This window comes from Bactrocera latifrons, unplaced genomic scaffold, assembly GCF_001853355.1.
Source record: "Bactrocera latifrons isolate USDA-ARS-PBARC rearing strain unplaced genomic scaffold, ASM185335v1 scaffold_4, whole genome shotgun sequence".
Classification (NCBI taxonomy): domain Eukaryota; kingdom Metazoa; phylum Arthropoda; class Insecta; order Diptera; family Tephritidae; genus Bactrocera; species Bactrocera latifrons.
In genome coordinates, this window is record NW_017537045.1 from 979,859 (window position 1) to 991,928 (window position 12,070).

At 38.2% G+C, this 12,070-nt stretch overlaps 1 protein-coding gene across 1 annotated transcript; it reads left to right on the top strand.

Moving 5' to 3' along the window:
• The first annotated feature begins 10,421 nt into the window (after positions 1 to 10,421).
• On the top strand, positions 10,422 to 11,759 carry LOC108972359 (putative gustatory receptor 39b). The gene is made up of 3 exons (XM_018938912.1): positions 10,422 to 11,399; positions 11,456 to 11,623; positions 11,679 to 11,759. The coding sequence occupies exons 1-3, from the start codon at positions 10,422 to 10,424 to the stop codon at positions 11,757 to 11,759; spliced, it is 1,227 nt and encodes a 408-aa protein (XP_018794457.1).
• The last annotated feature ends 311 nt before the right edge of the window (positions 11,760 to 12,070 follow it).

Here is a 12,070-nt window from a genome sequence, read left to right on the forward strand (position 1 = left end):
CAATAGTGGCGCTTGAAAGGTATTATTTGCCGAATATATCTGCCAAAATATGAGATGTGTAAATGATAGTAATGTGTTAGAGGCCCTGTATATTTATATATGTGTACGCTTATCATTAACGTGACGAACTGAGACGATTTAGCTATATCCGTCTGTCCGTCCGTCTGCATTTATACGAACTTATTCCACAGTATTTGAGACATCATTCTGAAATCTTACACCCGTTCTTTTCTCAGCAAGAAGCTGCTCATTTGTCTGGGCGGCTGATACCGGACCACTATTGCAAATACTTGCAATACAAACTGAACGATCGGAATCTAGTGCTTGCATAGCAAATTTTTCGCTTTGACGAGATATCTTCACGAAATTTAGCACGAATTATTATCCAAGACAACACTACTATATATGAAGAAATTTTCTGGATTGGATTACTACAGCATATAGCCGCCATACAAACTGACCGACCGATATTTGTTTGGGAACCTATTTTCCAGATCGGACCACTACATCATACAGCCGTTCAAATTGAGCGATCAAAACTTAGTTTTGTTTGGAAACCATTTTTATTTGTGAAAGGTATTTGGAATTTGGTGCAGCCGAAGTAAGCGTTTCTTCTTCTTCTAGGTAAAATACTATGTTTATTAAGCCATTTTACAATAGCAGTTGTTTTCGATACTTCATAGTAACTCATACGCACTGTTGGGTGTAATTGGTGAGTTGAAAGCTGTTTATTCTTGCACTTTTATTATTGTGAATTTTGCTTCTAATAAAAAATATGAATATTTTGCAATTACAATAAATGAAAAAAGTATTATTCTCACTAATAATTTTTTATTAATCGCAGAATACTTACCGTTTGAAGTACTTTGCAATTTAAGGATTTTTTATAAAAAACAAAATTATAAAATTTTTTTACCGCCCGCTCAATGGACGTCTGTTTTGGAGATTTGATAGCAAAAACGAACAATAAAAAATAGTATTTATACTTATTTATAGTTTATTATGTAAGTACTAAACCGAAATGTTTGTAAATACCTTAAGGTTACGTATACGCACTGTTGGGTGTCATTGATTGTATTTAATGTAAGAAATGCTATTGTGCTGTTTTTATTTTTTTTTTTGGATATGCGTACCTTTCAAACAAGATATAATAATAAAAATACATTTTGCAATAAATATATTTTTTTTTGTTCACCACTTTATTGCAACACATTTTGTTTTTTTCCAAAAAAAAATTACAACATTTAGATGGTCAGAAACTGTTTTATTATCACCAGATAGGCAGTTATCGCAATGGAAATCTGAAACAAATTAAATAATAATTGTTTTCTAAAGTTTATATTATCACTTTAGCGTACACATAGGCTTACCGACATGAGTAACGGCATATCTAAATTGAAAAATCCCTTCGCGGATACCTCAAGCGGTTGCAGTTGCAGTTGCATAGTGAACTGTTGCAAGCACAGGCGATAGGTGCGTAATGAACGCGCAGAATTGCTAACAATTATTTTGCTTAATAAATTGGCTATTAAGCGATCCTAAAAGTATGCAATATAAAATATACGCGTGAATTAAATAAATTAATAATTATATATATATAAATTTATAAATAAATGTAGTAACATCTTAAGCACAATACGAAATAAGCATATGTGCCCTGAAAGGTATACTTTAATATAAATTTTAGTGAAGTAATGGTGTTTTAAAACATAATTTCATCGTCATTTTGTTTATAATTTTTACAATAACATTTCTTTAAAAATTATTTAATGGCTGACCCTAGAAATAGACAATATAATTTTGCAATTTTTTTATTACATTCATATAAAAAATTCGTAAGCTTCTAGAAGTAGGCAATATATACAAATAGTTTAAAAAATATGTTTACGAATTAGAATAAACGTTAAACGAAAAAATGCTCTTGAAAATAATGTTAAATGTAGGCCTTTATTTATGGTAATGCAAGGTAATAGCGATTCTCTATCATTATGTATAACATTAATAAACCATCGGCTATGTAAAAGTGGGCGATAAATATTTTTAAATAATTTTTTTACTAAAATAGACTTTCTTTATAATACTTTAGCGGTTCTCAGCATTGCTGTATTGATTGTAAATTTAACCTTTAACATTATGCTTTTAAGGGTAGGCAATACATTTTTTTTACATTAAGATAGTATTCAAAATGGCTCCAGCTTGAAAATTTTTACTCACTGAATAACATAAAAACATATTTTATCTCCACATTTGCTTGTCCGCAAATTAAAATAGAAGAAATATTATTTATAGAGTGAACATATGTGTTATATTAAAAGTAGGCAGTATATATTTTTTAAGTGAAATTGTAACTTTGCTTATTGATATTTTCACTCACCAACTGTTTGCAGTTATCACTTAACCGACATATATGCCAGACCATAGCAATCATGGGAATAAGCCACCATATGCTCGCTATATAGTAATAACGTCGTCTAGCACTGCCGTCCAAACTCAATTGCGACCAATATATATTGCAAGTGATGTCGAGCATAGAGCATGATACAATGCTACAGAGCGACCAACCTGCGAAATCATTTAGTAAATGAAACGCTTCACAGAGGAGCGCATATACTTCCTTAGCAGCTAGCAAATACTCGAGTGTTAACAGCTTTGCATAATTATAATCCAGCATTTGACTGTCTGGCGCCCTGTGGTATGCTACAACTTGATTCAGTTGCTTGCAAAGACAACGCATGTAATGTTGCAGCAAGCGCAAATAAAGCAGCAGTTGTATGATGCGTACACGCATGGTGATTATGAACCACAAGCCATACCAGAAGTAGCCGATGTATTGTAGCCAAAATGTGGTTAACAGAAAGAGCAAAAGACCCACCAACCACACTGCCAATGAAAAGCACAGATGGCGCCGCAAACTCAACACAAATTGCTGCTGTTCGATAGGCTGTCGCAGCCGCAGCTTAAAAGCGAACGCAATGCGCTGCAGCAGCAGCAAAAAGTCCTCGTGTTCTTGCTGCTTCCACAGTGTCTCAGCGATGATGAGCACGTTTGTAATGGCTTGTGCGGTGAAGAGTATGGTTGCCACCAGCCAAGTGAGAATAGCGTTGGGTATGCGTCGACGCCAATACAAGCCGTTTATATAGACTACAAACACCCAAAGCAGCAAAGCATAGTTGTAGCAGCGCTGTAGGCGAGAGATGAGTACGTGCATTTTCTGAGAAAATGCGCTTCTCCAGCTGGTGTGCGCTCTACATAGTCCAGTTAGTTGTTGGTTTGGCGGCGTGTGCGCCCTTCCCGTTTGTATGCCTAGAATTGCAGTGTAGCGAAACCAAGCTTGTAGCTGTTGCTCCATTACACGTTTAAATTAGTTGGAGACCGAGCTAATTGTTGCACTATCGGTTGCATGCAGGCATGTCAGAGTTATTTAATTAATTTTTCAATGAGATTATCACTTAGCGCTTGGGAATGGGAAACATTTTGAATTTATTATTTATTGCCAGTGGAAAAGCACTAGTTTCGCAAAATTCACCTTGGGACCCAGGATTCACTATTGAAGAATTCACAGTGAAGAAAATATAGCAGCCGTAGCTGAGAGTGTACACGAACATCGCGTAGACGCGATTCGGCGCCTTTCGCAGCAACTCGCACTGACGTATGGAACTTGGCGTAATTTACGTCAATATCTTAAATTAAAAGCGTATAAAATACAGCTTGCTGAAGAACTGAAGTCGACTTTGGGACTAAGAGCGACCTAAAGAGATTCAAGAGCTGTAATTTCATCCAGAAGAAAACAACAGTTTGCTGTGGTTTGCGGCCTGGTGGAAATATCGGTCCATATTTCTTCAAATATGTTGCCGGTGAGAACGTAACCGTCAATTGCGACCGTTATCGCGTCGGGAAAACTGATTATTTTATGCTTGAAATTGAAGCTCTTTATCTCGGCAACATTTGGTTTCAACAAGACGGCGTCACTTCCCACACATCGCATCAACCAATGGATTTATTGAGAGACCACTTCGGTTTTACGTTTTGGGTCGGTCGATTGGCCATGTCCATATGTTGGCAACGAATTCGATTTTGTTTATCAGCACAAAACAATCTGCATAGGAAAAGGGTATAAAGATATTTCACTTCAGTAACTATATATTATTTTACGAAAAATTCCCGGGAAGTAACATATAAATTTTATTATTTTTTCTTTTTAAGAAATAAAAATGTTTTATTTTCTAACAACTTCTTTAAAATTGTATTAGTATTACCAAATGCATAGCCATGGCCGCGCAAAACTGGGGGATATAACTCATTTTTAGCATTAGTGAGAAATTTTTAGCATATATGCAGGCTCACCGACATCATGAAGCGAAAGTCCAGAGTGAAGAATGCACGTGCCGTAATCTCAATGCGCTGCAATTGCAACTGCATGGCGAATTGCTGCAAAACCAACTGATATTGCCGTCTCGCGCTTGCTGAATTCAAACGAATCAGCTGGCTTAGTAAAAGCGACACAATGCCGCCCTGTAAGTATTCCATATTTTATTTTTGCATGTAAAAGCCAAATACATACCAGCTGTCTGCAATTATCGCACAGATAACACAATTCACAAATCAATGCCGCAACGGGAAGAAACCACCAAAGATCAGCCAAGTAGTAATATCGACGTCCCCAAAAATTATCGAAGCTTTGTAAGAGCCAGTAGAAGTTCGAGCTCAAATCCAATACAGATGTAATGATAATAGCGAAGAGTGACCAACCAGAAAAATCCTTCAGCAGCTGGAAGGTCTCATAGAGCAGCATATAAGTCTCTTTGAGCGCCAGCAGTTGGTGCAACGTGCCAAGCCGCCCAAAATCAAAGTCCAACAAACGGTGTTGCGTTGCCCGGCGGTAGGCCACAAGCTGTTGCAACTGTAAACAAAAATCGCGCAAGTAATGCCGTAATATGCGCAGATAAACGAGCAATTGCAGCGTGCGTACGCGTATGCTGCATATATACCACAGGCCCTGCCAGAAGTAGCCGCTATAATCCCGTACTACCCAGGTGGCCACCATGAATGGCACTATGCCAAGCACGGAGAAAGCCAGATGATATTTAAGTAAGCGTTTTATTTGCCACAGCAGCATCGCGCTGTCAATGCGCCATTTAAGTCGCAACTGCATTGACGCTTCAATCGCCTGCAACGCTTTTAGAAAGTCTGCATGTTGTTGCTGCTTCCACACCGCTTCCATTAATATGAACGCGTTCGTAATTAAACGCGTTGCGAAAAGTATGGTTACTGCTATCCAATTGAACTCAAGGCCCGGCGGAACCGTGTGCCAGCAAAGACTGCAACCGAATACAGCACAAATGCAAAGAAACAACATGCAATTGTAGCCGCGTTGCAGCCAGTAACCGCGTGAGTTGGTTTGGCCGTGCACATTCCTGGTAATGTCGTTGTCCGTGCACTTCGTGGCGCTCACGTAGCTGCCGAAGAATGAACAAATGCGAAACCAAACTTGCAATTGTTGCTCCATCACGCTGCGTCGCTAATCGTGGTTGCTTCGAGCGAACGATGTTGTAGGAGTAATGAGCGAAGAGTGCAGTCATTTATTACGAGTGCGACAGTCGAATTGATGACCTGTTGCATTATTAATTGGCGCAAGATAGTAAGAATGCCAATTAAAGGGCGCGAGATGGGAAAGATATCGAGCAAAGTGTGTCAAGTTCAAAGCAGCGCCGCTCATGTTAAAACGTTTGGGTGGTATTTAAATGCAAAATATTTTAGAAAAGAGTCACAACCGAAAACTTTAAAAAATTGTTTTAAAATTAGTGTGAAGCCTAAAGACAAAAGAATGTCAATTTTAACAGGTTTCAAATAGACTCTAGTTTATATAAATAGCATTGCTACCAAACAAAAATTGGAAAGAAAAAATGTTTAGAAACTGTACGTATGGTGTGAAAGAAAGAAAATGAGTATGAGAAATGTCAAATTACAAAAAATTGTGATAGAGTTGCCAACCAACACAAAATTCAATAAAGAAAAGTGATAAAAAAATCTGAAGATCTGTAGAGTAACCACCCAACAAAAATTTAAAAGAAAAAAATTTTTAAAACTTTACATACTTCGTGAAAGAACGAATATCGTTCAGAAAAGTGTTAAATGTAAAAAAATATTGTGTAATAGAGTGGCTAACCGACGCGAAATTCAAAAAAGAGAAAAATTTTACAAACTGGTGTAAAAAAAAATTCTGAAAGGTATTGATATAAACTTATTTTGGAATAGAGTTACCACCCAACAAAAAATTCAAAACTGAAAAATATGTTACCAACTTTACATACTTCGTGAGAGAACGACTATCGCTCAAAAAAGTGTTAAATATAAATAAATTTTGTAATAGAGTTGCCAACCGACACAAAATTCAAAAAAGAGAAAAAATTTGCAAACTGTACGTATGGTGTAAAAAAATAAAATCGTTCTGAAAACTATTAAATTTAAACATATTTTGGAATAGAGTTGCCATCCAACACAAAATTAAAAAATTTAAAAAAATACCAACTTTACGTACGGCGTAAAATAAAGGAAATCATCCTGAAAAGTATTGAATTTAAATATATTTTGGAATAGAGTTGCCAGCCGACAAAAATTCTAAAGAGAAACATTTTTACAAATTGTACGTACGAAGTAAAAGAAAGAAAATCGTGCCGAAAAGTGTTAAGAAAGTAGGTTACATTGTCAATGAAAGATATTTAAATTAAAAATATTTTGAATTTTTAAATAGGCAACTTTTAACGTACTATATAATTTAAAACTTATCAAAATATTATATTACAAAAAAGTTTTCATGCCCAAGCTGTTAAAGCCATGAAGAAAGTATTATTATGATCTTAATATAAACATGTTTTAAAATAGAGTTACCTATCGTCAAAAATTTATTTTTTTTCTAAATAATTATTCAATATTTTATTCTAATTTAAGAGAGATTTGCGATTTTGTGCAAGTTTTGCTGTAATATGAATTATGTTTTGAAAGAGTAGACGGCATTTTGTACAACCCTAATGTAAATATCCATCCTTTATATTAGTTTAAGATTTCAAAATCTGCAGTAGAATCACTAGTCACGACTACTGTGCATATCTGTTAATGAGCGTAGAATAAATTAATTATAGCAGTGCAAACATACAGTTATTTATGGCTGACCGCTATGAGAAAACGCATTTCCAATATGAAGAAACTGTGAGCCGACACTTCAACACGTTGTATTTGTAATTGTGCCGAAAATTGATATAAAAGCAGGCGTTGTGATCTTAGAGCTGAGTTAATGATCATCAATTTAGATAACAATTGGGACACAGAGCGCGCCTAGAAGTTTGCGAAGTTCGTATTGTTAAGTGAAGACTACAAAACATATGTATGTATATACGCACCAATTGTTGACAGTTATCGCACAAATGCATCAGATACCAGAGTATTACCACCAGCGGCAGCAACATAAAAAGGAACGCAATTTCGTAATGACGCCGTCGCACGAAACCGTCGAGGCTGAGCAGCATCCAGCAGAGTGTGCAAATCGCGTCCAATAAATACGAGCCGATGTTGGCAAACAGCGACCAACCGGCGAACTCGTTAAGCAGTAGCTCGTAGATCTCCTTCACGGCCAATAATCGCTGGAGCGAACATAAACCCACACGGTTTACGTCCAAAATTTGACGGCGCAACGTCAAGCGCGCTGCCACAATCGAACGCAGGCGAGCGCACAAACATTGCAGGAAATGGCGCAAGATGCACAGGTAGACTATGAGCTGTATCAGGCGTATGCGTATAATTATGACCAACCAAATGCCATGCCAGAAATAGTCTACATAAGGTAACCACATGGTGGACAAGGCAAAAAACGCGAATCCGAGCATCGAAAACACCAGCAAATAAGCGATGAGCTGACGCAGACCGTTGAATAGTACCGCGCGCTGCACTTTGTGCTGCAACCGTAAGCGCAGTGCTACTTCAATCTGTTCCAGCAGCTGCAGAAAGCGGTCATGTTGCGCCTGCTTATGCCCAGCTTCAAGTAATATAAACAACACTGCCATCACGTGCAGACAGTAGAGTAAAGTCGCGGCTACCCAAGAGATACCAGGCATTGTGGCGCGCCTTATTAAGCCATGCGTATAGACTACGCCCAGCACAAGCGTTAGCAGACACAGATAGAGCCGTTGCAGCAGCAGTGTGTTGCATTGTGCGTGCTTCCTGGTGTCAATCGCAAAATGGCTGCTTATGCTATTCACATTGTGTATTGTGGCGCGGAGGTTACTATCCTCAAAAGCGCCTACGTAGATGCCGAAATATGTGCAGGAGCGCAACCAACCGCGCAGCTGTCTTTCCATTTCGCGTTTGCAAAGTTGCTGGTGGAAAATTTACCGCTGCAGTTGTGGTGTGTCCAATATGTATTGTAATTAAATAAGCGATTTCAATCAACAGAAAGATAAGCTGTACACTGTGGGGAGTTTGTTCAACGCCTTGTAGGTACAGTAAACAGTCGTTGAAGTTAACAAACACATATATGTATTGGGGAGAGCAAGGCAGCGTACTGAAAGGGGTTGAGCTTTGAATGGCTATAGAACGAAAGTTGGCAGCTCAACATGTGACTTGCTTACGAATAGCTAAGGTACATTTATGTGGTAAGAGTCTGATATGATTTTTCTATTTTGTAGCGACAAAAATAGTTTCTTAAATGTGCACTATAGAATCCTGCCGGGTGCACTCAGGCGACGCCAAGTTCATTCACGGCTTTCCGGCTTACTTCATTTGCTAATCCCAGGATCAGGGAATTCTTATTTGAATATTAACTTTATGAACTCTAGATTTTTCTTCTTGGTACGCAATTATGATATAGTGTAAAATAGATTCTGTCATGCTGATGTATATTCGTGCTTTGTTGTGCTTTCTTCAGTGGTAGACTCCGTCTGCTGATGATGGTGTATGAGGTTAACATCCAGTAAAATTTTGCAGTTGCGGTTATATAATTATGGACTTGCAGAAAGCTTAGTGTTAATATCTGCAATGGTTATTTGAAGGTTTCGGCACTTATATGATAATTATTTGACTGGTGTCGGAAATGTACTGAGAAAGTTTTACCCGAGAAAAGACTCTCATTCCGGTAATGCTTACATACAGCTTTTTGATAAAGTAACTTGTAATTTGTGTGACGTATGAATTCTGTGATGGGTTGGAGATTCTATGTGAAATCCGTATTGAGATTTCAGCAAAAAAAGGAAAATACATAAAAGAGAAAGACTCATGAAAAGGCCATTATAAAATGCAGAAAGCAGATACAGAAAGACGAAAGCTTCCCAGAAAATTGTTAAGGCAAAGAGGGAAGGCTCCAAATGACACTACTTGAAGTAAGTACTCGCTGCACTCCTGGTATATAAGCTCAACTCCCTCCCGCGGGTGTTAGCAGACACTGGCTGATTTGATACCTCCCGAACAGCCAAATGCTGTCTGAAAACGAGGAATATAGCACTGTCATCCCATTCCCGGACCGGGCTTATTCCGTTGAAAGACTGTCAACTCGGCGGTATTCGTGAAAGTTATTTGGAGAATATTACGATTGAGAATTCTATAGATTTGAGTCCTGGGACATCTATATCGTCCCGATTTCGTTATCTGGTAATGACTTACATTGTGCATTAAGAGCTGGTCATCCCCCTGTTGGTGTTTATACTAGTATACCCACTGAGTTGACGTCTTCAGAGCCGAAGCTCCAAGAGCTCCAAAATGCTGTTTGAAAGCAAGGAATGTAGTAACTGTGACTCCGTTTCCACAACAAATGGGTCTATGTAATCGAAATGCAACCAGATTTAAAGACTGCTTATTCTACGGATATTCTAAAAGAGTGTTTTTGTAACAGAGCGGACCGTAATACCCGAATTTGATCATTATGAGGATCATTTAAAATTGAGTACGAAATTTCTAACTAGTCCTGGAATGACTAAAAACCTTATTAAACCTGGTTAGAATTTTCAGACTTATTGCCCACAGGATGAGTCAAGCTAAATTCCATGAAAGTTTTCGAGCCAATCATATATGATACATCTAGAGTCAAGCAATTATTGAAAACTTTAGTGAATCTGTGTATGAGTATGCGTTGAAATAGTAATTAGTAAGAGCTAATGGAGTGTTTCTTCGTAAATTTTCCTACTTGCTAATATTAAAAAAAAAAATTCCGCTATATCCTCTAATAAATTGTCTTTAGAAGCAAATTACTGCAAGTTATTTAGTGCCATCATTTGTCTAAGTCCATTGCAGCGTTAATTACCGGCAAATTCAAGCAATTAATTGCATAAAATGGCTAAGAAAAATTACTTAGAATACTCAAGTCCACGACCATTTCACCTGCCTGTGAAACACTTATAAACGCCCGAAAGCTACAAAGCCAGGCATTCACTCACAAAATGGAAGAGTGTTTGCGGCTTTGGCTACGCGGATGCGCTGTTTTCGGCATCTACGTGATACCCATACAGGAGCACTACACTGCGCCGCACTGGCAACGGCTGTCACGAAAGAGAATCAAAAGACAATTGGCTTGGACTGAAGAGAGGGCTACGCGCTTGACTTATCTACTGCAACGTCTCTACTTGGCGACACTCGCCGTAATTGTTTGCGTACTCTACTTACACGGTTTGTATGCGCGTGAGATTGAGCACGGTTTCGTGCTTACCTGGTTGGTTGCGACTTTGGTCTACACTTCGCAGGTGCTTACACATCTCTCCATCTTTATAGCGGCATTGTGGAAGCGTGAGCAGCATGAGTCATTCCTACAGCTGTTGCAGCAAATCGATGTGTCACTGAAGTTGCGCTTGAAATGCAATACGCGACAGAGCGCGCTGCTGCACAGTTTACGTTTGCTGCTCTTCTCTTTAATACTGCTGTCGGTGGTGGGAATTTGCGTATTCACCGTCGTTTCGGTGTGGCTCAACGATATCGGTTATTACTGGCATGCCGCTTGGACCATCGTTACGTTACGCGTACGCATACTACAGCTATTGATTTATGCGCGCATCTTGCGTCACTATTTGGATTGTGTGTGTGTCAAGCTGCGACAGGTGGTCGCTTGCCGTACTTCATCCGCCAGTCAGCTGTTGGATATTAACTATGAGCGGTTCGAGTCTTTGGAGTTTCTGTTGGCAATCAAAGAGAATTATACGCTGATCTTCAAAGCTGTGCAGCTTTTCAACGACTTTGCCGGCTGGTCACTTTTCGGCATCATTTCGAGTTACATGCTGGACTTCACATGTCACGTCTATTGGTCGTTGCTGGGTTTGGATGGCTACGGTTCGCCTTACACTTATTTAGTGGGCATGCCGGCGGCTTTGCCGTTTAGTGTGATAGTTTGTCATCTGTGCTATGTCTGCGGCAATTGTAAACAGTTGGTGTGTAAAATGCTAAGCTTTTAATAAAATGCGTTAAAAATTTAGCATGCTTTTAGGGCGCCATCATAACAGATTTGGTCAGCAAATTGGCTACTGTAAGATCAACGCCAGCGATGAAACGCTACAGCTGTGTAGTGTATCAGTTTTCCACGCAATTACAGCTGCAGCGCATCGAGATGACCGCTCAGCATTTCTTTGTGTTGGACTTGCATCTAATTATGTCGGTAAGCCTGTGTGTATGCTATGATGCTTTGCAAAATTTAATACATATTTTTATAGATTTCTACAGCGATTGCGACAAATCTTGTGATAATGATACAATTCTTAAAATCGGAGAATTCAGAAAGCTCTGGCGCCTGAATGCAAACTATTTTTACTTACACCGTGTATACCATATGTAAAATTAGATATAACCATTTTATGATTTTGAAAATTCAAGACAAAAAACTAAAAAGTTTAAATGTTTTAAAAGCTTTTACCAAAATTTAAAAGTATATGAACAAGTAAGTTCTTAGATTTTTATAAAATCTTTTACAACTGTTACACTACAAATATGCCCATAAACATGTTCAGTTTTTAAATGAAAGCTTAACAAGCAACACATATTTTAAGAAAATTTTTGCTAAAATTTGAAAAGATATGACCGCACAAGCTTTAAGATGTTTTAAAAA

What these genes read in the sequence shown, in the direction of transcription:
- LOC108972359 (XM_018938912.1), top strand. Translation starts at nt 10,422, where the DNA reads ATGGAAGAGTGTTTGCGGCTTTGGCTACGCGGATGCGCTGTTTTCGGC. An exon ending in GCGGCAATTGTAAACAGTTG is followed by an intron (nt 11,400 to 11,455) that starts GTGTGTAAAATG and finishes GCATGCTTTTAG; the next exon opens with GGCGCCATCATAACAGATTT. An exon ending in ACTTGCATCTAATTATGTCG is followed by an intron (nt 11,624 to 11,678) that starts GTAAGCCTGTGT and finishes ATATTTTTATAG; the next exon opens with ATTTCTACAGCGATTGCGAC.